The sequence below is a fragment of the Dysidea avara genome, chromosome 7 (genome assembly GCF_963678975.1).
Source record: "Dysidea avara chromosome 7, odDysAvar1.4, whole genome shotgun sequence".
Taxonomy (NCBI): domain Eukaryota; kingdom Metazoa; phylum Porifera; class Demospongiae; order Dictyoceratida; family Dysideidae; genus Dysidea; species Dysidea avara.
Window position 1 is genome coordinate 35,622,580 of NC_089278.1, and position 25,783 is coordinate 35,648,362.

The 25,783-nt window shown below is 38.3% G+C and overlaps 1 protein-coding gene and 1 long non-coding RNA gene across 2 annotated transcripts; both read left to right on the plus strand.

The window, feature by feature from the left end:
- LOC136261855 (uncharacterized) lies at positions 1 to 13,718 on the plus strand. Its single transcript, XM_066055936.1, has 5 exons — positions 1 to 287; positions 11,585 to 12,048; positions 12,187 to 12,950; positions 13,007 to 13,230; positions 13,288 to 13,718. Exons 1-5 carry the CDS (start codon positions 138 to 140, stop codon positions 13,582 to 13,584), a joined length of 1,899 nt encoding a protein of 632 aa, XP_065912008.1. The 5' UTR covers positions 1 to 137; the 3' UTR covers positions 13,585 to 13,718.
- Positions 13,719 to 18,769: 5,051 nt separating this feature from the next.
- LOC136262430 (uncharacterized) lies at positions 18,770 to 23,793 on the plus strand. Its single transcript, XR_010704193.1, has 3 exons — positions 18,770 to 18,859; positions 23,494 to 23,564; positions 23,621 to 23,793. It is a non-coding gene; the product is annotated as an uncharacterized lncRNA (long non-coding RNA).
- The last annotated feature ends 1,990 nt before the right edge of the window (positions 23,794 to 25,783 follow it).

Consider the following 25,783-nt stretch of genomic DNA (forward strand, 5'->3'; position numbering starts at 1 on the left):
TTTTGTTATGATGAAGTTATTAGCTATAAGCTGTGTTACACCAATCCGAGCGCACCAATCAAAAGATAATAGAGAGTCGGTTGTTTATTACGTCTGCACCAATCGACCAGTAGCTAAAGCTAGCCATCGTCATTCATATGATGCTTTGTAGATTCCATTTCCTTCGGGACGTTCTTCCCCTTTTGCTAGTAGTGCACTTGGTACTCTGTGAAGAGTCAGCTTGCAATTTCAAAGATAAGACTAAAGATTTGATTGAAGCACTCAGAATCCGGATAGAGGCAGGCCTGGTAAGCTATTTGGAACTGTAGTGATCATACATCATGTCATGTAGTGGTTGTGTTAGTTTATTTCTTCTTTTGATTGTTTTACTTTTTCAACAACAGCGTAGTTAACAATGGCAAAGTGGATAGCTAGCACCCTAATTCCCACCGGCAAGTCTCAACCATAGGCGATTCTAAAGGGGGGCCATGGCCCCTGCTGAAAAATAAGTTTTAAAATCTTGGGAGGGGGGGGGGAGTTGCAGTATAGGATAGGCACTGTTATTTTGAGCATTTTTCATGCTTTTAGCATAAATTTTAGGCTGTTTTCATGCCTTCAAATTGCAAAACTCCTTTAGCTTCTGGGGGTTGCACCCCCAGATCCCCCTGAAATTCTACTTTATATTACAGCCATACAATGCTGTTCCCTACTTGGCCGCCCCTGCAGGTCAGGTCTAGAATCACCACTGGTCTCAACACTCAGTTGGAGTATAGCGAATCCTTTAGCTACAATCTGTGGCTGGAGATAGTTGCCCAAGGAAAAATTAGCTAATACAGGAAAAGCTGTGAGAGAGATTCTGACGTTTGATAGTAGATAGCTAGCTTGCTACCTAGGGAAAAATGAGTTGCAAGATTTTTGCAAGACTGCAAGTGATTTGCAAGAAACTTGCGGATATTTTACGTGCAAGAATCTTGCACTCTTTCTTTGACTGCATGATGTCATAGTTTTTTTCATCATATCTTGTACTTGCAAGTTTCTTGCAAGCTAGGTTTGCATTGCTTTCAAGAATCGTGCAAGAAAAGAGGCATTTTTCATGCAAGAATCTTGCTTGAAGACTTGCATGTCTTGCACATGATTTCTCCCTGGGTAACTAGGGCCTCTTGCATGAGAGTAGACTACATGCAAGGATGATTTTTCTCTGTGATCCAACACTCCAATTCCCACTCATTTAATTGTAGCTAGCTATAGCTGTACAGTTGGACTTCAAGTTGGTTTCCTCAGAATTGTCCTGCCAACTGTTTTTGTAGTAGCATAAGGTACCACCGGAATAGCGACCAAGTTTCGTGCCTTGCATTATATCTTCACTGTTAGAATCGTCTGATCCCCAGTCCTCTATCACGTGATAAAATTTTCACTAGCAAATGTTGATAAAAGTGCACCACCTCTTTAATAAGGCCACCTCATTGTAGTGGCCACCTCTAGTACAGAGCTCTCAACCTGTAGCCTTTGCCAGGAGTGAGATCAACAAAGTTCTGCATGCCATCCATCCCGTGCAACCTGATGGAGAGAACAACCATAATGTATGTACGTACATAAAATGTGCCCTTAGGCTGATAATTAATGTGTGTAGGATAGTAACCAGACATGTGACCAACAGCCACATTCCTACCTAATTATGCTCATCATGGGACTGTACTTATATGGTATAATGATCTGTCTGTACAAATTGCATGTTTTATACATCGTGATCAGTTATCCACTAGGCTAACCAACTACCACCTGGGTCGTACCGACCGGTCCAGATTCCTACAATGTGTAGTTGTGTACCTATGCTTTCTATCTATTCCACCTGTTTAATGCAGGCTTAGTTGCTCTTAATTGTATCTGTACATACATTCTGCCACCATCTGCTATGCCACACACTAGAAGTAGTTGAGCACACTGACATATCCATTGAATTCTGGTATCTGTTATCTTTGAAGACACTGGAATGTCACTATCTTTTAGTGTTCAACCACACATAGTCACTTGTTCTCTATTTTTGTCTTGCAGTGTATCCATAGCATCACATGATCATTTCCCTCAAGCACAACTCAAATAACACTTGTAGGTGCCAGGTAGTCAAAACATTCTGTTACTCTTTTATTTTACATATCACTTTGTTGTCCCCAGCCATGTCTGAACCAGTGCTCTGATCCATAGATTATTAATCTCCCACACATATCTGATCCAGCGCCATTTCCTCGTTTAAATACCAGGCATCACATGAGAATGATCACATGATACAAACTGTACGTAAATTAGGGTTACCAATGTAAAAAATCAACATCTTCAAAATAATTTACTAACTGCTGTAACATGTTGAACCAACTCTCACTTGAATACAACTGCAGTGGCGGTAAATTCTACCGCCTTCTTGGGGTGGAAATCAATCGAAATATGTGAAATTCACAAGATTACAAGCTGTAACTCCTAGAAATGATGATCTTTTATCACAATACTGCACTTCAACCTTCCTCTGTGAGGAAACCTTTACCAAAAAGTATTGGTAATTTGATTGGTGAAGCCGTCACTGCATCATTTAGGCAGCACTTTGGGGTCCAAAAATGGGTTTTTGTCCACAAAGACCATATGAATGATAGCCAAAACTTCCTCACACCACAGTAGTAGTCACCCATCAGCAAAGAAGTCACACACCAACTATGGTTTAATTCTGAGACTGTTAACCATCTAGGTGAGACTGGTATTGGGCAAAAATTGCCCAAATGGCACCCTTTTCCCATCACTCGCTCTCTCAACTGTTTAAAACCCAAATTCTTGGTGTAAAACTCTTACGCTACATACATACAATTTATTGTCAAGAGTTTTGTGATCTTCATCTCCTTAGAAACTGTAATAGGCTAATAACTTCAGGCTCATGTGATTTCATCCTTACCACCTTACTAGCTGTGGTACCTGCCCTTCGTGCAGGTTGAGCTATATAACTGTGCCTGTTGTATTGTTTGTACTTAAACATATATGTATTGCTGTAGAAGCAAAATACACTCTAGTGTACATGTCTGTAATCCATTTAGCTCACCAACTATAACACTAATAATATTATTGATGCAGCTGGCATTCAAGTTGATGTATAATCTTTCTGACATTGACACACACACACACACACACACACACACACACACACACACACACATACACACACACACACACACGCACACACACACACACACACACAAATAAAGCAAACAGCAATTGTACATATGTGACATATGGAGTTGGTTTGTGCATACGTGTGATTGAAGTTGAATTAAAGTTGCCAGCTGATCATGTGATTAAGGGTATTAAAGCTGGACTGAAGGCGGGCCTGCAAATACCTGTAGTTTACCACTGTTATCCATCTGCTGTGCCCAAGTGCAAACTATAAATTCTATTCTACTCACTCAGTTTCTCGGCTCACTCATAGCCTCGACAACTCCCATTTGCTTCCGTTTAGCTGTGGTACCTGCCCTTCGTGCAGGTTGAAATGAGTGATTGGTACACCTTCCCTTCATGGAGGTGTCGAGTACTGTATTATTTTGTTGTACCTAACCATACATGTCATAATATGCTGTAGTGTCCGTATCTGTAATCCATATAGCTCACGACTATAGCACTAATTGTACAGTATATATTCAAGCTTATACACACATGCATGCATGTATACACAGTAAAAACAAACTAGTGAACGTCACTACTAAATGTAGTGAACGTCACTACTAATGTCTGCCACAATGCTCACTATTTTTGTGTAGTGACGTTCACTACTAATTTTGTAGTGAACGTTACTACATTGACAACCAAGTAGTGACGTTCACTGCAAAAAGTAGTGAGTATTGTGGCAGAGCAATTCACTACTAAATTTTTACAGTGTAGCTAAATGCATTTGTAAAACAAAAATTAAACTGCAAGTGTACATGGAGTAGATTGTGCGTCCATATAGTGAAGTTGAATTAAAGTTGCCATGTTGATCATGTCAGGATGTAAGCTCTGTGTGCTCATTAGTGCAGCAGATGGATAGTAGCGCACGGAAAACAACAGGTATTAGCAGACCTTTAGTTTAAAGAAATTCACTTGGGAGTTATTAAGTTCCAGCATGGGTAGTTCCAGTTCCCCCTCACTCATAGCCTCAATCACTCCTAGTAGCTCCTTGCCAATTCTTCCTAGCTAGCTACGTTTGTTTCTTTTGCCTTTGGCTCACTCAAATAAATAAATAAATAAATAAAAAAGCTGAGTTCTCCCAATTGCTTTCGTTTGTCTTTGGCTCACTCAAAGCTGTATTCCTATCCCATTCAGTTCAGGCCTGCTGTTCTTACTCTTCTTCAGAGTTCATATTCCAGGAGGCCACTGAAAGATATCACTCCTCTTTAGCCGCGAGTTTGTGTTGCTTGGCATGGATTTTGTAAAATGGACGTCACTCCAGGCAGAGATGCCTCACTGTTACTCTTCGACTTTGCTGTGATCCACCTATTTACCATTCAAGAAACACAGAAACTCGCTTTCCTTCATTATGCATTGTTTAGAATTGTTCAGCACGTCACACACGTCTGACATCATTACTATTGACATAGCAACGGGATTCCAAGGTAAGCATCTTTCCGTAAATTCATGCTATATTATACTTCGACTTTCCTGTCTGTTTGCTTTCTTGCTGAATTGTAAGGCTAGTTCAATAGTTGCAGGCATGAATTCCACCACTGGATAAACAATTTGAGGTAAAGAGTAGGCTTGTAGAGTTTGAAGTTAATTACTGACGAAGTGTGGGCGTGGCATGTGTCAGAAAATGTTTAAGACTTATATATTCCATAGTAACACCATAGTGGTAGAATTCACCATGTAACTACCACCAAGGGGTGTGTATAATAACGTAAATGAAGTACACAATTTGACTGCTAGTTTGATGACATAAGTGTGCCATGATGTCCAGGTGGAGCCTCACTTACATGCCCTGTCTGGTGAGGTTATGCATCACCGTTCAGCTGTGCTTGATGATAATGCCAGAGTGGATATCAGAGCATGTGGTTTTTGGAGGTGCTTACATCATCTCACCTTTTTTGATGTTCGCGTTTTTAATTCTTTGCAGCTTCCAATCAGTCCACCACCTTGGCTGCCACTTTTCGTAGGCATGAGGCTGAGCAGCATCATGCTTATGAGCAGTGTTGGGAGTAACGTGCTACTTATGTAACGCGTTACGTAATATTATTACTTTTGTGGTAACAAAGTAATATAACGAAATACGCTATAAAAACAGGTAATATAACGCAAGCTACTTTACTTACAAATGTAACGCGTTACCTAAGTAATATAGTTACTGTAACGAGTCTAATATTACGTAATATTATTACTACAAGTAACGAAGTTACTAATCTCGTTAGTTATCCTCTGAGTAATGCCTAGCCACAGCGAAGTAACGAGGCCTACTGAATGAAGCTTATTCACCAGCTTCTTACTTATAACCAAAATTTGCATATTGTCCAACAGCGCAATCATGTCACGTGATAAGGTGGTAGTTTCACACGTGACAGCTTAAGGCTGTGGACACAAAGTAATATAATATGTAATATTATTACAGTTACTTTATTTTATGGGTAATATGTAACTGTAACTAAATAGTTCAGTTGCAAGTAATATGTAATATGTAACTAGTTACTTTTACAAAGTAACTTGCCCAACACTGCTTATGAGGAGCGTATACATGAAGTAGAGCATGGCAGCTTTACCCCATTAGTTTTTTCTTCCTCCGGTGGAATGGGGAAAGCAGCCACTACCACCTATAAGCATTTGGCTCAATTACTTAGTGAGAAGTGGAGTTCCCCATATTCAGTGGTGATGGGCTGGCTCCATTGAAGTTTGGGGCTCTCCTTGCTTCGCTCCTCCATCATGTGCATCCGTGGTTCTCGATCACGCTCTAAGCATGTTGGTGTGCCCCCAGCAATAGATCTTGCTGTCACACAGGGGCATCTACCAGTTCACTGACATTCCCTGGGCTTCTGTAGGTTCTTTTAGGTGTCTTTTCTGTAGGTAAATTCTTTCTTTTTCCCCTTTTATGTTTTTCCTCTAGCTTGTTTTCCATAGAGACGTGTGGGTGGAAGGGAGTGCCATTAAGGCTGGAGAAAAAAAATTTTTAATTATACCATAAGATTAACGGCGTAGGGCAGTAGGGCTGCAATAGCCATTCCATGTAGTGGGAAGTACCTGTGCTCGAAAAACCTATTTACGAACTTGGGGTAATGGCAATTTTTCGGTGCTGTGCAGCAAACGGGACATGCTAGAAATTCCTATTAATAAACTTCCTGGTGCCAGCTTGATGGTGATTAATATGTAGCAAATTCGGGATCAATCGGTGCTACTGTTCGGGAGTTAGCTGGATCACGGACAGACAGACAGAATTTCAGCTTTATATAGTAGATGGTGATTTAACTACACTTGATCTCGAACTTGATATCTTTTGTAGTGGTTTCAACAGTAACTTGACTTATATATATCTTATGTGATTTTGGTATAATAGTGCTATCAGCCATACCCAATCGTGTGGGCCTGAAATTATTAGAATAAACGCCTATTAATTTATTTCTATAGTTTCTAGCAATGAAGGTAGTCTCGCGCCGCCCATTCCTATACCTAGAATAGGGGCAGGTGGTGCGAGACTACAACACAGGTCACAAAACTCTTGACAACAAGTTGTATGTATGTATCATAAGAGTTGCTTTTATGCCAAGAATTCAGACTTTAAGTAGTTGAGAGAGCCAGTGATTGTAAAAGGGTGCTATTTTGGGCGATTTTTTCCCAATACCGGTCTCACCCAGATGGTTAACAGTCTCAGAATTAACCATAGTTGTAAGAGACAGAACACTTATACAATATATAGGCACTACGCACACACGTGACTATTGCACACACACGCCCACTTGTATCACGCCTGATAGTGTTGTAAGATTGCGTATGTTTGATTGGATATAATTACGTGATCATCCTTAAGGCCTCGTGTTCCGCTTCTTGACTGTTCTCTACATGGTGCTGCGAGCAGCCACGTTCTAGCGTGGGTAACCTATCTAATCCTCGGAGCAAATCCCTGGTGCCGGTGTGAGGCACCCGTAAAGGTGACGCCATATTGTTACACAGTCTTTCTCCCTTGTGTTTTCTTCCTAGCGGGCCAGATGCCTTATGTATTCCGACTGAGCGACCTACCAAAGTTGGACCTCGACGTGGATCACGGCACCAACTTCACGGCGTGGACAGCCCAATGGACCTCCTACTCAACCCTATCCGGACTGAGTGAAGAACCAGCAGCCACGCTTCTTGACTGTTCTCTACAATAGTTAATGTGTGACTTCTTTGTTGATGGGTGACTACTACTGTGGTGTGAGAAAGTTTTGGCTATCATTCATTTGGTCTTTGAGGACAAAAACCTATTTTTGGACCCCAAAATCCCGAGGGGTCATCTCATACACCTTCAATGAAATCCTGCCTGAAATATGAAATCTTATGTTCTTATCGTGATTCTAACTCTACTCATTCTGGCACCAATTTCTCAGTTACACGGTTATAGCACTCAACTGTTCCTGCACAAAAGTATGGCCGCTCCAATTGGTATTTATGTTGCTGGTCCCTTAAAATTAAATTTTAGATGTGGGCGGGTGGAATTCAGCAGCAAAGCAACAAAATTATGAAGAAGTATTGTAAACATTTCACTATTATCATGTTGAATAAAATAAGTAAGTGACATCATAGTTACAAAAACTGGTAGGATACGACAGTACAATATGAGTACATATGATTTTTGAATTTTGGGTTGTCTACAGTCAACACATTGGGGATAATATTCCTTTTCACTCCATTCAATATCTTTTGCACAATAGACACAAATAGGTGGATACTTCGCAATGTAATACAAGTTTTCAAACACCACAAGCTATATCTCTTGCATAAACATCAAGTCCCTCTAGTAACTCGAGATCACTCATTGATGCACCACATGTAAAAAAAAGTGTAATCTCTTAAAGAAGCTCTTTCGAGCTGTAAATGTTGGGCTCTTTTAAGCTTATGTCCAATCTCCAACTGTCACATTCTTCACATTGCAGCATCATATCAAGCTAGGGTAATATTCCTAACTAGTATCTGTTCCATATACATCAGAAAAGTACTCTGCTGGTACCCCAGCTCGCCCCGGCTTATAACTGTACAATTCACCCCAAAACTGTCATTGAACTATAAAAAGCAACAACAGTGTTTTATAGCTACAATATATAACATGTACAAATATACCTGTACTATAAATACTTACCAAGTACAATGTTAAAACAAAATACCACTAGATGATTGAAATGGATATGATACAATTCACAAATCAAGAAGCCATGCCACGTAATCACATGATATAACATTATGCGCATGTGTGTAGTTATATTTCTGAACTGAATTAACCATTTTGCAAAGCTCGAATTGGAATGGTCTAAGAATGAAATCCGATGTTCCGTTCTGCTTCGGATTTGTATTAAGCCAGTTGTGGAAGCCAAACAAAACTAGGAGCTGTAGGAAAGAAGCCATACAAAACTGGGAGAGAATTCAAAGTAAGGCCACTCCAAATAAATTCTCTGTTCCCCGTCCTGGACTCAAGCGTATTTGCATGCAGGCGGGTGGTCCATTTCCATTATTTCATTATAAGATTGGCAGCTTTTCAAGTCATTATTTGCCTGGCACAACCATTAAAAACTGCATAAAAGCATGCTTAAGCTTGTTCCTTCCTTTTTAAGTTGCAAAAATAGCGCAAATGTGAAGTTTGTGCCGACTTGATAGCACTGCTGACATGTGAGCCGACAGGGTTTCAAGTGAGCCTGTCAGTATGCAACAATAACCAGAAAATAATGGAAGAATACGGAATAATGGAATATTTAGAGCTGACAGTAACTAGATGCGGGCGGTGGACGGGAAACAGAGGATTTATTTGGAGTGGCCTAAGAATGAAATCCAATGTTCTGCTGTCAGTGATATATGTTTCCCTTAGTTTTGTGTTCCTCGCACATATATCGCTAGGGATCCGTGTTTCCCCACACACATATCACTAACTGGCTAGCAATCTACAAGTCACAGTGATATATGTTTCCCTGGGTATTACGTTCCCCAGGTAAGGCGTTCCCCGCACATATATCCCTAGGGATGCGTGCTTCCCTGCGTTCAATTTCGAAGTGCATGTATACTGTTTCTGCTTTGCTGCTTCTACTACTGCTACTAGCCACTGCAACTCCTTTTCCTGTGCTATATACTATACTTGTGTACTATCTGCGCCAGTTAGCTACTGCATGCAGGATATGAGCTCCTTTTGCTGCTCTACCTACTGCTTATTGCTGCTACTGCTACTGCTTTTACTGCTCCTACTACTATACTTGCTGCTACCACTATAGTTACTATACTACCAGTTACTACTATACTACAGTTAATACTTGCTAGTACAGCTATACTATACTTGCTACTACTTGCTGCTACTACTATATGTACTTTAATAGCTACTAATAAAAACTACTTGCTAGTTGCTACTACTAGCTACCCCCTGCGTACTTTTTGCTATTTCTGCTGCTCTGCAGCTAAACTGAACCCTCTAGTGCTAACTAACTATTGAGCCAAAGACTGAGAACATGCAGCTAGAGTTATCTGCTGTGTTACAGTCATGCAAGATAGAAAAAAATTATTTATTTCCTTAGCTGGTAAGTGAAGACCACAAAACAAGGAGAGAATCCATTTAAACTGCTCCTGCACAGAAGTAAGAATGAAATCTAATGTTCTAGTTGTGGAAGCCAAACAAAACCAGGAGCTGTAGGAAAGAAGCCGCACAAAACTAGGACACTCCTGCACAAAGGTATGAAATCCTATGTTCTGCTCTGCTTCGGATTTGCATGTATTAACTAGCTAGTGAGTTGTGGAAGCCAAACAAAACCAGGAGAAGCCACACAAAATCAGGAGAATTCATGCAAAACCAGGAGGCATACAAACTCTGTCATGAAAGCGTAAAAAAAACAAAGGATGCTCATTGTACATTACTGTAATAGAATCCAGTCGGCCCAAGCCGAGTTGGCTGCATGGCATGCATGTCACGCCTCAGTTGCTGTTAGATCACCACCCAGGGAAGAGTAAAAGCCTATTATAAGTACAGCCCAACATACTTAACAACACACAAACTACAAAAACAAAGCATACAGTTGCTCCTGGTTTTGTGGGGTTTCACACCTACAGGGCCGTTCGACCACGGGATAGGTCAGATTTAGTTAAATTAAACTTCTGATAGATATCTTAGGTTGACTGCGTTATCAAAATTCAAAACCCTAATATAACATCCATGTTCAAACAGTCACGCGTGTCTATATGCTATATCAAAAAAAGATAACAAACTAGTGTATTTAATTTAAGAAGTAGGGATCCAAGCCACAATAAAAACTAACGATATGAATGATGGTAATTAGGAAAATAATTGTTATTAATTACCAATGTACATATTTTCCCACAGAACTATGTTGTAATACCATCATTCATATCTCTTGTTTCACTAAATTGCTTGAATCCGTATTTCATTTTTAAATACAGCAGTAAAAATGGAAAGGATAAAGGGGTGCCCCAAATGACCCTTCTAATGTTGGATTACCCATTGATAGCTGGGTGGTAGCTAACTTAGTGAAGTTAATATAAACATCTTAGGCCTTATAAGGTCTTCTGGTATACAGGCTCTGCCTTTACCAAGTACTGTAATCATAATAATAACTAAAACATCAGTTTAAAATATAGCAGCAGCATACGTAAACCACATGGGTACACGTGTGTACACTATTTGTAAGAGACAAAAGTGCATATGGACACATGTATAGCATGAATACATTACAAAAATTCAGTTATGACATCTAAAAATTTATTAAAGTGTCCCAATTTAAGTTGGCAGTGTTGTAGATGGCACTATCAAGTGGAATAAGTGATGTTGATGTTGTTCAACTATAGTAGGACTACTGTGGCTTATAACTGTCCGGCTTTAAGCTTCCTCTTGCCCTATAAGCTAGCTTTGCTTGTTGCACTCTGCCATCATGTTATAAGGGGTTCTCTGGTCATTCCTTTACGGGTCATGTTCCATACACAGTTGACCTAGCAGTGGGGGTAGGACATCCTGGAACTGTCTACTAGCCCCACTTTTTCTCAATTCTTTGTTCTGAAGGTCCTGTTTTATAGCTCTAGATCTGTAGGTGCAGTCTAAACCACACAAAGTAGAGTATGGTACATGAAGGGCTAGTTCTTCTTTCTTTTAAAGGCTTTTTTTATATTAATTTAAATTCTTTCATTAGTACAATAATATTAGATGTTTTATCAGACTAGTATTTTACTGCACACACAATCATCTATGTGTTCAGTAGCGATCTATACAAATTATAGTAATGACATATATACATGTTTAATATCCCTGCTGGTATAACCTCTGCCATGTCATCTTATTGCTCACCAGATAATTGATGTGCTACAAGGTTACATGTACATTTAGACTACTTTTAGCTTTGTTCTTATATTGGTATATTGTAGCAATTTCTTTTATTTGTAGGAGAAAAAAGGTGCTAAATTTATTCCAGGCATACAATGGGAGAGGCAGCAGGGTCTATATCGATCACATCTTATGTTCAACTTTGTTGGTAATCCAGAGTCAGAACTGCTACGTGATAATCTGAAAATCTATGACAATAATATTTTTATGTCACTGTGGTTAGTCATAATGCAACTGGAAGCAGCATCCATACCTGGGGGACCGGACATTGGAGACAGGCAGCTGTTGCTTGCACTGGAAGGCCTAAACAAGTTTCATGATTACAATAAAAGAATGGGATCTTCCATAATGACATTTTGGCCAGAGTTTTATAACAGATCTGTTGAATTTTGGACCACCCATTGTACCAATGTTAGAAATATAGCTGATAGTGAAGAAACTGCTTCTAATGTGTTGACTTGGTTGATGAAAGATGTTGGGTTAGTTAATCAGTCTAAAGTTTTGGAGGAATTTACAAATTCAGTGTAAGTGCTCATGTAATGTTAACTTGTGGAAGTTTTAAGAAATGTGTATAACGGTGGTGATTAATTATAGTCCATCTGTCATACTTCACTAAACATGTATGTTTAGAAATTGTTGTAATTCTTCTTCATTTTACACAGGCAAAGATTGGTGCAATTCTTAGCCAGCCCACCTGATGCAGATAGCACACTAAGTTACATTGGACTTGGCTATCTTTTACAAAATTCGAAATACCAGAAATCTTACTTAAAGTGGCTACAAGACAACGAATTCATTGGAGATGGTATACAAGCACTTAGCAACTACAGTTATCAGCCTTTTACCAATGATCTTGATCAAAACCTTACTGATTCAAGGATGTATCTTTATCTTAGACATTATCTAAACGAAAAGAAAAACGATGGACATACCACTCTAAAATTACCATCAACTTGGATTACCAGTTTTACAGAAAATGTAATGACATTCAGTAAGCATATGTATATGCCCTCCAATGTCAATAACGTTGTTGTACCTGTGGCAGCTAATGTACTGTATGGGATCACAGTCGCTGCACTGTCTAACTGGACTTTGCCAGAAGATTGGTTTGACTCACAATTGTATTTAGACACAGTGGACTACATTGAATATGAAATAACTCACAATTTTTCTAGTAGACCAGATTTTTCCAATCTGTACTATTATTCCAAGATTGTTACCTACTGGTTTGTTGCACGTACCACTCAGCTTCTAAAAGCAACTGACCAGAAACTGCCTTATACAGAACTGAATACAGCTCTAACTAAGCTTGAACCAGTTTTGAGAAACAATATTACTGAAGAGATCTTGCAACAAGCTAATCATGATGAAAATGGTCTTGCATATTATGATGGCTATATAGGAAATAATGATGTAGACATTTCTGGTACGCAACTATAGACGTGTGATTGTGTATATTGATTATCTGTTGTATGCTTCTAGGTATGCCTGTGAATCGCACCGAGGATCGAATTTTCTCAACTTCTATGGCAGCTAATGCACTTCTCTATATTTGGAGAGATGGTTTCAAGCTGAGTCCAGATACTCAACCCGCTGTACGCACCATTATCCAGCAGCTATGTGGTTGGCTGGTAAACAATACGCTATCTGGAAAGTACAAACTTTACAATGGTTTCATCTCACTTTCAAGAAGAAATGAGTACGAGGTCAGTTAAACATCTCTTATAAGGTGTATTAATTAAATCATTGTGTACTGTTACTAGGACAATCCTTACTATTACCCTGCAAACTATCGACGTTTTCTTAATGGCTCAACTATACCTCCTGACATACATCCCACTTTTGAGAATGGTTTTTATAGTGGTGTTGGCATGATGGGAGTGGTGGATGAACAATGGTATGAAGACGAGCTAAAGAAGGAACATTTTGGTAGACCAACACCAGTAGATTTCCATGGCTACAACTCATACAAATACCCAAATTCGTTTTGGAGCTCTGACGAATTCACATATGCTTCTGTGATGTTAACACTTACACAGTGCCAGTACCTGTTTGACTAGCAGCATTTCTGTTTTCAGAAATTTTTTGTAGCTTTGAATTGCTTTTTGTATACAACTTGAACAGGTACTTTGTACATGTAGCTATACATATACAGTATTGTGTGCAACTTCATGTGTATTATTTAATGCCTGCATGTATGACACCTAACATAAGGTCAAGTTTTCAGCCACCTCCTCAATTTTGATGTGGGTGGGTGGTCATTTTTCACAGTAGTGAATGAACCACAGCACCATCATGCAGGTTATCTGTCACTACAAGGATTATCAAAAGCCATTTTAAAGCTTATGCTTACACTTTACCACTTACAAAAATGTTTTCTTAGCTGAAAAATGACTGCTACTTTCTCTAAACATCTGAACTCCAGCACACGTGATCAATTATAGCAGAAATGAATTTAGATGCAGCAATTAGAAGGTGATACAGGCGGACAAAGGATCAAATTTAATCATAATTATTTGCCTAACCTAATTAACTTGATCATGAAAATTTATGAAAATCTATTTCTACTTGGTAACAATATTCTAGCCTTGCCTTCAAGTTTTCATCAAAAATCTCCAACTGGAAACTCCATACACTGTTTAGCTATTAGCTAGTTAATTTACACTAGTATTTCTCAAGGGATCAAACAACCTTGCAATACTCATGATCAGTTTCAAACATTCAAATTTTGCTGAAAATTACAGAAAATAAGCAAGGGGTGCACCTATACCTATGCAGCAAGTTCAAGTACAGTGCATGGGTGTACTTCCCACAAGCTGCATGGCAATAGTTGCCATGAATATCAAAGTGTCAGCTACATGGTTCTACAGTACTACATGGTTCTACAGTGACACAGTCAGTAGACACATACAAGTAAAGAATACTACACATGTATTTAAAAATACTGCAATTGTACAATCTCTACCATATAACTGCATCATAGCTCATGCAGTGTCCTATAACCAGTAGCTAGATTCCTGAACAATTAACTACTACAGCTCAATGTCCAGTGACTCCAATCCAACAGTTGTGAGACCTGACCCTGTAGTTAGTTGATTGATTTGTAAATGGGATAGACAGCTTGTTGCTGATAGTAGGGAGTTGAAACATCACATGTACAGTTCCAGCACTACTACGTAAATAAGTAGACGAGTACTCAACTTCTGTTTGGAGCTCGATCATAGACCTGTGAAGTAACCTGATAAACTGGTCTAACTAGTCTACTTTGAACTACTTGGCTTTTACGGAGCTGCAGAGGAATATAACATGAAACAACTCCAACCCACAATCAGTATAATTAATCCATGGCATATATGTATCATGACACCAACTCAGCCCTTCAGCTCTTTCATCTCTCAGGGATGCTGGAAACGATTAAGTTTCACCGATTACTTGTCCTCCTCCAGCACTGTAATTACCTCTTGTGTGAGTCACAGATATATGCGGCCCACAAACTGTCACAATTATGCCGTGGCAGTCTGAGTGGTTAAGTGCATGCAGTTGTATAGCAGTTATCAAGGGAATTAGGGACATTTCTGTGTACTATTCTTCACTGTCTCAGAATGCAAGTACTTGTAATAGTGACACTTCATTGCCCCCTTCATCATATGAGTTTTCCTCCATGAGAGAGAATGAAATGATGAAAGTACATAAATTACAGAAAGTATGATAGTCCTCGGTCACATGCGACCATGTCCTAAGGAAGAACCTGCATGGGCATGGCAAGGGTGTGAATATAAAAATAAAATAAAAAGAAGCTATATATAAATTAATACTAGTCACATCCAGCCACTCTATTCCTAGCCAAAAATATCCTCTCAGAGGCTAGAATACTTTGGTAGGCAGCATAATCTAAACATTTCCTTACCGTAGATTTGAGGACAATTATGGTAGGGTTGGAAAATTTGATGAAATTAAGGTAGTTTCCAATGGAGGCTGGTTGGTAATGGCCAAGTGTTGAAATTTCGACAGTTTCATAGTAACTGGAGATATTTAATCTGTCAAATTCTACCAATAATTGTAAATATTCAACTTTTGATTGCTTTCTATTCCATACTGATTCCAAATGATGGACAGAATCTAGTGGACAAGTCAATTCCAACATAGCAACAGAATGGACTTGCGAATTGTACACAACAATATCAGGGCGATATGGAGTTATCAGAATCAAAATTGGAATGGTAGCTTGAGGTACTTCACAGGCTCGGTGGTTATGCAAGTCAGCAAACACTTGAATAGATGGACAGTCAGTAAAAGCCTTAGTAAGTATAGTGGCTAGAGCAGAAAGCACCTGGTTATGATGATAAGTGTAATGCTGCTGATTTGCAACAGGGCAACCATTCAAAACATGTGCTGTTGTGGATCACATAATAAACATTTTGTATTACATTGTATTGACCACCTCCACAGATTTATGGCAGTGGGGAGTGTATCAGAAGTGGCTCATAAGAGAAATGATCCAGGATGAAACCTAGCCAGTAGCCTATTCCAAGTCTTGCAGGAACTTCCTTTTTAGTCACTTCACATGCATAAAAGAAGAGACCAGATGAACTTGATAATGATGTACAACATCATCCATGGACTTGTTTATATCCAGCACAATTTACCACTAACTTACTCCAACTTAAATAACATCTCCCAAGGCCATCCTCATAGAATCATTTAACCAGCTACCAGGGTTGGCTCATATTCCCTTGTGGCTGAAGGTATGAAGAATGAGCGAATCACCTACTTATGTCCAAACCCTATAGGAATATTAATTTAGTAATTTTATGAGGCACCGTGACAGAAAATTGTCTAGTCATTTAAGACTTGCAGCAGTATATATCATAAAGCATACAAAAGTTGGCTTGCCCTCGAGCTCTTCCCCCCCCTCCACCTATGGAGTTTTGCCTGATCAACCTTGAGTTAAAACTATCTAAAATGGCGGGAAACATAGCTGAGCTCTGAAATACAATTAGTTTGCCCACGCTGAGCTGACTCAGGGACTCCTGAGAAAACAGTTTTAAAAATGTAATTTGCCAACTAGAGCAATGACAGTAAAGTTATGAAGAGCAGAATTTTAGTAAACTTATGGATTATTATTATTATTATATTTGATTAATGTACAACCTCTATAAGAGGAAAAATGTACATATTTTGATAAGAAAATAATATAGTCAGTTATAAAAATAACTGTTACAACTCGAATGTAGTTAGATACTTGACAGAAAAATCTTTTTAGGGCCCAGAAGTACTACAAATTTCAAAGCCAAACTTGTATAATTCCACCAACAAGAAGGCCGGGGTTGTACAAACAGAGTAAAAATATTAGGTTTTGGCCTGTCACAAAAAAATCATGCATAAGCATATTTGCAAGCTGCAAGGAGCAAGAAACACATGACCTTGTTCACAGCTTGTTTGCAATCCTTCAAATCCCCAGAATCTGGGGATTCAAAATGAAATGGCTATTGGAGATTTACAACAACCCAATCTAGCTGTAGGATGCTTGTAACACTCTGATATCTTGAATAACAGTTAACAGCAAACCTAGCTGCTCTTCTCTGGACAGCTTCAATGAGTTGAATGTAATTTTTACAATGTGGTAACCAAATACTGCATGCACTGATACTCTAGAAGAGGCGGTCTTACAAGACTTAAATAGAGTGAGCTCTTGATGTTGGTTGGGCAAGTATTGAAGTTCTATCGTATAAAGTCCGGATGAACTTGCCTTTTTAGTTATGATTTGGATGTAGTCGGACCATGTAAGCTTGTTGTTTAGCGTCACACCTAAATAGCATATACGTTTCAAAATTTCCTTTGTGGGGGGGAAGGCATGCCCCCAGATCCTGCTTCACACACCTCCACCTAAGAGACACCTTGAGTTAGTTATTAATGTTTTCTCCACTACTATGAACACGGGAAGAGGTGGGGGATAAGTGGAGATTTGAACATTAAAAGTTCTAATCCCCACTACCTGGTGGTCTTGCTATCCCCTACTATTCCCGTGGTCTTTCACTGGGGGATAAGTGGGGATTCAGCATGGAAAATGGCCCACAACTCAGTCTCATTTACTACCAGATGGCGTAGCTACCACTAAAGCAATTTTCAGTCGGCTTGGAACTACATCACTCAACATATCTTTTAACAGCTTGCTTTTGCACATGATCTAGTAGACAGCACGTGAGCCTTGCAGAAAGAGATAGAACTTAATGCGAGAAATCCAAGGATAAATCTCAGTGTTTGAAAGTAAAGACTGAGAGTGTTAAAGCTCGACAAGATATCAGCTGTGATTAAATGCCCCACTACCTGGGGCAAGGTTGGCAGTTGATTCCCCTACCTCTGTTCGTGTTCATGGTAGTGGGGCAAAGCATTGATAGGTGCATAATGCCTGTGCACTGATTCAATCCTCAGTGCACCAAGGATTAGTACATTATCTTCATGACCAGTAAGTTCCCTGCAGTGTTACAATGCTGCAATCAGTATGTGGTTGTGTATTTAAGAGACTGCGGAATTGCTGACCGTTAGTTGTATATACAAGGAGGTGGTACTCCAAAGTATTGTGTACTATGTCTACGATCTTCATTCTTGGTCTAAGTACAAAATGGGCCTTGACATTAAAAGGACGCTTAACTCTTAATTAGCCAAATTCTCATAAAACTCACATTCACATTGTATATCTAACAAGTATGTACTTGATAGTTGTCCTTTGCAGCACTCTTAAATTTGTACATGAGATTAGCTATTGTAACTGTACCTTGTACACAAACAAGTATCTTCCATAGCAGGCCTTCATCTAGTCAGGGGTAGGGGGGGGCAAACGAAGGTTTTATGAGAGGTGGGGGGGGGGGGCAGTAGTTTAAAGATCCATGTGCTTACCATGTACACACATGGTGTTTAGGTCTGGGGGCATGCTCACCAGAAATTTTTGCATTTTAGACTCGTGGAATGCTTTTGGTGCATCCTCAGGTACCTGAGAATAACATGCCACTGTGTTTTGTTGCTCCTGGTGCATTCTCAAGTATCTGAGAATAACTTGCCACTCCAGGTGATTTTTGCATTTTAGGTGCATTCTCAGGTACATAGGAGATTTTTTGCATTTTAGACTTTCTCGGATTGCTTCTGATACATTCTGAGGCACTTTGATTTAAACTATTGAAGGGGGGAAGAGAGTTTGTCAAGGGGGGCAGGGGCGGATCCATGAGTGGCAAGGGGAGGGGTACAAATAGGCACTGGGTAACAGTTTCTTTATTTATTATTCACTATCCCCCTAGGGACCCACTACTGAAAGCCTGTGTAGCAGCTCATTTGACTTGGGTGAGTTTGTAATAAATGGCCATAATGTGGATACAGTGTACTTCTTAAGTGGTCACTTGATATTGGCCTGAGAAAATTTAGCAATTCTGAATCAATTAAAAGATGATATGACTCCTCCACAAAGGGAAGAAGAAGGGTGCATTTGCCCCAAATGCCCCACGCATTGGTTGGGGGGGAGGGCTCACAATCTTTTTGTATTAGCATTTAAACTCTAGTACTAAACTTTCAGACCTTACTAGCTTAAAACTCTTCTATTCAGAATTAGGTACAAGCTACTGAAACCTTATTATTTTGTATACAAATGAAATTATAAATTTTCGCTTTCAAAATTAGTCATTGTGTTTACATGTAATTCTGTAGTTACATCAATAAACAATAAAAAACAACCATAGACAACTATATCTATGATTGCTAGACTAAAGTGTGTGGTCAGAGTGGATATTAATAGTAAATATTATTCCCCATATGTAGCATATACCTTTTGAAGATGGTGATGTGTGTGAAAACAAGACATGTGGGCACGTATATTGGCCTACATTTTTGTATTTTCATCACTCTTAACATTATACATATTATTCTATTCCAGTAATAAGATATGACCTCTTGTGTGATAGTGTGTAGTTTGTGCCCACGTGCCTTATTTTTGCATCTGGCCATGGGGTACAGTCACATATACAAATAAAATTACTTGTACAAGAACATAGTAAGTATATATAGTAGCACGTTATTCAATTTAAGGAGTCCAGGGAGGTGATTCTAAATTGGTATTGTAGCATGGAAAGGATTGTTGATAATTTATTATATATTGAAAGCCACGAAGGTGAGGGAATTTCCTAGCCTCGCTTTTGTTGTAATTGTGGTTCCAACAGCTCTAGGTTATTTGGGGTTGCGTATTAGAGGATGAATTTACAGAACTGTACATTCCATGGTTACCATACACACCCAAATTTTCAAGGGACGTGATTTTTGTGGATTTCGCAGTTGCTTTCCGCAACATTTTCATCCTTGAAAATTGACAATTATCAAGATTAGCTCTATGCTTTCTAATAGATAACCTCAGTGAGAACGACTGATCCTCAAAAATAAAACCACGAAAATCCTGAAATTCATCAATCCCGAAAATTACATACTGTACCTCAAAAATTTGTATGTATACAGTATATTATTTGGTCATTCGCATTAAGAAAAGTGCTGTATCCGAATAATGAAACATCCAGACTATTTGCCTTAGAACATTTAGAAACCACCTAAAATCAATATACTGTATTATACACCAACAGGTAGAATGTACCCACAAACATGAACACCTGTCTTTCATGTCAAATGATAAGTACAGTAAATTTACATCACAACAGACCATTAGCTAGTTTAAATCAGGTGTTTAAGTAACTCGCCATGCACAAAATTAATGCTGTATACATCACTGTCAAAGTAGTGCCAGTCTTTAATACATCACTCTTCCCAAGCTCACGAGTGATAAAAGTATCCTGATAATTAAACGTACTGGTTTTCCAGTTCACTTTACGGGTGAAGTTGGAGCCTCCCAACTGTCTACATTAACAGGTTTCCACGGAGCAAATCATTTTGTTGTTTGACTATCAATTAGCAGTGAAACCTGTTAATAATGTTAATATTGGACACTTAATCATATGTGGACACCTGTAAAATCCGGAGTCTGGACATTTAATGGTCTCAAAGTATCCCTTAGCATATAAATGGACCACAATAAAGAGGAAGCTTTGAACCATCTTTATTGCAATGTTATACTATACCATATTAATTCTAAAAGAAAGCTAAACTAATATAGCGCCATTGCTTACTTTTGCTTAGCTTTTTGTTGTGCAAGAAACATGTTTATGTTATAAAATATTTTCCAGTTTTTCTTCCACAACACACTCCAACATTTATACCTTCAATCTTTTTGCAAAAATTGTAATCATTGATATACCAATAGCCAGTATAATAACACAATATTGTAGCTGTATACAAATGTTGGTATCATGAAAATCATATATAATAGGTTGTAATTTCAAGCTAGAAAACAAAGAGCATTTTTCAGAAATTTATCATGTATGGATGGTACACTGGTACATAGGTAGGTGCAGTCAAGCCCAAATATCCCATCAAAAAGTTTTGATGCACTACCTACAAGTATCTCAAAGACTTTCACAGGACTAGTAACCTGTAGAAGGTTGTACCATGTCTCGCAGGTGAAGGTATGGGCACCTGAAGTCCCATATACATGGACTTTCACCCACTATGTGATACATGGACAGTTTCCCCAGTTTACCAAATACCCATTGATGTTACAGCTGGGTGAGCTGCTTCCCCAGTGACACCAGGCCACCAGGTCCCCATTGTACAGCTGAGTAGACTGGAGTAATGTGAGTAAAATTTCTTGCTCAAGGAAACACCAAAATATCAATTGGTGTAACCAGGCATCAAACCTAGAACCTTAATTTTCCATTACCAGGCTGATGCTCTAGCCACTTGGCCTGGTAATACACACATGCACACACACATGTACACACGCACACGGCACACACACACATGCACACACACACACACACACACACACACACACACTCGCTCACTCTATCTAACAGGCATGCAGGTAAGGCTGTACATATTAGTGAAAAACTATGTTAATTTAGTGAGTTCAAACTCTTAATTATGCACTCATACTGTTGAATAGACAAGACTACAGTTTGTATGTGCCTCTAATATGCAAGACTGAGAATGTGGTGTACATGTACATCGCTAATGATGCATAATAGTTGAAAAGGTACTTGAGCAAACTTAACGTGAGTCCAGTAGTCCATTCTAGTAATCCAGCCCAGTATTCTAGTCCAGTAATCCAAAAGTCCAGTCCAAAAGTTTTATATTTGCATGTTGTAAGATCTGCATGACAAGTACTGAGTTTCATTACAAATATCAAAAGCAAATGCTGAGTTGGTGTGACTACAGTTGCGACCACAACTCCACAGTAGTTTGTGTACACGTGGCCACAATAGACTAGTTATCTTGCTATCCCAAACTTTGTGAGAAATGTATATACTCAAGAATTAAAACATGCTTTCTTTTGGAGTACCTAGTCTGATGTATATGATATTGTCTGCATGGAGGCACTTCTTATAAACTGAAGCAGATAGACTTTATTTCCATTTTAGGATGTGTAAGACAGTCATCAGCAAGTATATGCCATTTGTTTACCAAGTGAAATTGGTTGGCATACATATAACCTGAAACTTTTGTGAAAAAATATTGAAGTAAAAACTTGGTATAGGGGTAGAAATATTAACAAATTCCTTATATCCCATGCAACTTACTTTTTGTAAAGTTAGCTAACTAGAAATTAGGTTACTAGTTAGTTTCATGTCCCCATTTCACCCAGGGGAAGAATAAACTGTATGCAATGGAAATGGAAAACGGAAAAGGTCAAATCTTCATGACATGTATATTAGGGTAAAACACTTACTTAGTGGCCACCTCCCAAAGACCGCCTCATTACAAAAACCACCTCTGTACAAGGTCACAAGATGACAAAGGCACACTTATATACAAGAAAATTACAGTGACTACCTCCTTACAATAACCACCTCTTTACAAAGACCACTTCTTAAGATTTCATAGCTAAGCTACAAACATGTATTGCATGACTTGTTCACTAACACACCTAGAAAATGATAGGTACTTATGGTAATCTTTTGAGACTGAATTTTCTTTGATACAGTTATAGTTTACAACACTTTATGAGAGTATCCATTACAAACTGATCAACTGATTTATGCATGACTTGTTCACTAACACACCTAGAAAATGATAGGTAATCTTTTGAGACTGCATTTTCTTTGATACAGTTATAGTTTACAACACTTTATGAGAATATCCATTACAAACTGATCAACTGATTTATGGTACAGATGGTCTGATCAGACCAAAATATGGAGGATAATATTGACCTTACCATGGGGTCATAAAGAGGAGATACACCATTAATTTTCTGAGGCGTACATATTTTACACATTATAGTAAAGGTCCTGGAGTATACCTGGTTACAGTAACGGGTTGGGATCATGATGAATATATGTAATTGTACAAATTCATTATTACATTCAGTTTTTGTAAAGAGGTGGTCATTATAGGTCATTAAGTATGCCTTTTGGCATCTTTGAGACCTAATTACAATGTGGTCCTTGTACAGAGATGGTCTTTGTAATGAGGTGGTCTTTGAGAGGTGGAGACTAAGCAATGGTTTTACCCTAGTATATACATGTAAATGAAGATTTGACCTTTTCCAGTTTCTATTTTCTGTTTCCATTTCCACTGCTTCCAATTCCCCGAGGAGGTGTTTTGGTTTTAATGCATGATTACTAGATACTATGTAACCATGGTTGTAACATAGTTACAGTACAGAGAAAAGTAGCTAGTTATCCCAACAGGCTGCACATATATTTTAGACAACTCATAATTTTAAAATCCTGCATGATGTTTCCATTTTGAAAGTCAAATGTTAAATAAAATGTCCTGTACTGTGCATGTATGTCTGTACATGTATTGTGTTCATACGTTGTAACTGCAAGTCTGTATTCATGGTGGTGGATATTAGTGACCCACATGATTTTATTTAATAGATTAAAAAATATTGTGACATGATGGGATTTCAACAGTTTAGTGATGCAGGCCATCAATGCTTGTTACATAGGTAAGCTATAGTTTATATACAGTGCAGTTGAGTATGCCATTAAATATAACTAACAGGTCATTCTAAGGAGACATGGAAAGGGACTCTTACACAGCAGCACTGCATCAAACAGCAATACAGCAGTTACAATGTTGCATATTTAAGCGTTCTGTGTGTACATAATATTATGCAGTGTACATGTAATAGAAGTGTATATATGTTAATACAAATTAAACCAATACATGCCATAGTTGTACTGTTTCAAATATAATAGATCTCTTATGTTGCAATATACTGGAACAACAATGTGGGCAGATAATATTATGTGTGTTTTATAAGAGTGATTGCAAGTTCAATAGCATGTACTGTGTACAAGTATATCATGCACTGTAACTATATAGTATGCAGAGTGTATAGTACATATAAGCTTATAACCTTAATGTAAATATCACTTAAGTGGATGTAGTACTATTTTATGATAAGGTATTATGCATTATAATGCACGCATTCTGAAGCTGTTGGCAGATCTTTACTATATATATTGCTATCGATGGTGAACTTCATATTATATATGTATCTTAAATACAACATTGCAACACTGAGTGTGTAATTGTATATTGTAGTAACCATGCATGTATGGGTTTATTGCTGCCTATATACATATATATAATTATATAACTTTATAACCTATAACTCTTTACATGTGCTGTTGCAAGCATGGTTACAGTCGTTGCAAACTATAATGCATTGTTATACAAACTGTACTACTACAATTATGGTCTATATACAATTATTATTATTATTATTATTATTACTAGGACCGCGTCACATACAACCAAGTACATACACCAACGTGACAGCCCCCCGGTGAGGCTATTAGGTGGTGAATGCATTATCTCCAAATCAACTCAACATGTCACAGTAGTGACAGATATAACACAATAGTGGCATCGTTACTAAAGGCCACCAGTAGCTAAGTGCCAGTACATCATTGGTGTGGTAATGGCACAGTGATGTGTACAAAGTATATGTATACAAAACATACAGGAGAGAACTATACATTATTGCAGTATTGTATGCAGCAATACATTATAGGCAACATCACCATGCAGATAAAAATTATTAGCCAATATACAGCAATGCATATCAACATCAACTAGAGCTAAGTAAGGTTCATCAGTGATGTAGCAATGGCACAGTGATGGGTGACACACTATAGTTATGCATACACAACTTTCAGGAGATAGCTACACAATGCTGTAGGCGTATGCAAGCCAAATGAACCAGATAAAGGAAGACAGCCAAGCCACTAGAGCCTAGTAGCTACGCCAGGTGAAGGCAAAAAAAAGATTAAGCACGTATTGAATTGCCTGACACCAACACAAAGAAAGTTCGCCATGCCAGCTGCACAAGACAAAATTGTTTACTTGTATTTTATATGTAACTGTAAGCTTATTGTAAAGAGCGTGGCATAGCTATGTCAGTTTAATGTTTTCTTGTATTAATTGTTTATTTACGTGAATGAATCCACTGGCAGCTGGCATGGAGACTTGAGATGTTACAAACATAAAAACTTACTTGTAATCTTCTTGTTTACACAAGTGGCTTCTGGCTCTCCTGCACGGGCATCACTAATCTTCTTCGCTAATCTTCTTCGCGCAATATGCAAGTAATTAAGCAAGGGTGTGGTACTGGGCGTTATATAGAATTACACGTATGGTCAAGTCATCAGCACAAACAGGAGCGATGATTATACGTTTGTGCCTTCATTCACAGGCGAATCTATCCCCGGTTAGTTCATGTCTCTAGGCCTCGTGGTTTTCTCAAACATTAATTATTAATTATTTAATTATTTATTTAATTATTTATTTATGACGTAATTTTAACCGCGTTTCGTATTATTCTTAGTACTTGGTTGTATAATTATATATCTGTTAAAGAAATCAATGGTTATAATTATGGAAGAGTCCATACGTGTCGGGATAATCTGGGATCTGTGCCATTATGTATTTTAGCTTAAACTTTCTAATAAAACAATCATTTCGCTGATTGCTTGTATCACTTCATGAATGATACTGATGTAGTCTATCCATGTATGTAAATCAAAACATGCATATTTGCATATATAGAAAAAGTAAACAAAGTTACATTAAATGCCATACACTTGAAGAAGTGTGCTTATTTGAGTCTATTCTATCACAAACAGGTCGGTGACATACTGGTCTATTATTATTATCTAG

Bases quoted from the DNA above. Each gene is read 5' to 3' on its own strand.
- LOC136261855 (XM_066055936.1), top strand. From the start codon at position 138: ATGATGCTTTGTAGATTCCATTTCCTTCGGGACGTTCTTCCCCTTTTG. The intron at 12,049-12,186 runs GTAAGTGCTCAT...CATTTTACACAG, and splicing joins GAGGAATTTACAAATTCAGT to GCAAAGATTGGTGCAATTCT. The intron at 13,231-13,287 runs GTCAGTTAAACA...TACTGTTACTAG, and splicing joins CAAGAAGAAATGAGTACGAG to GACAATCCTTACTATTACCC.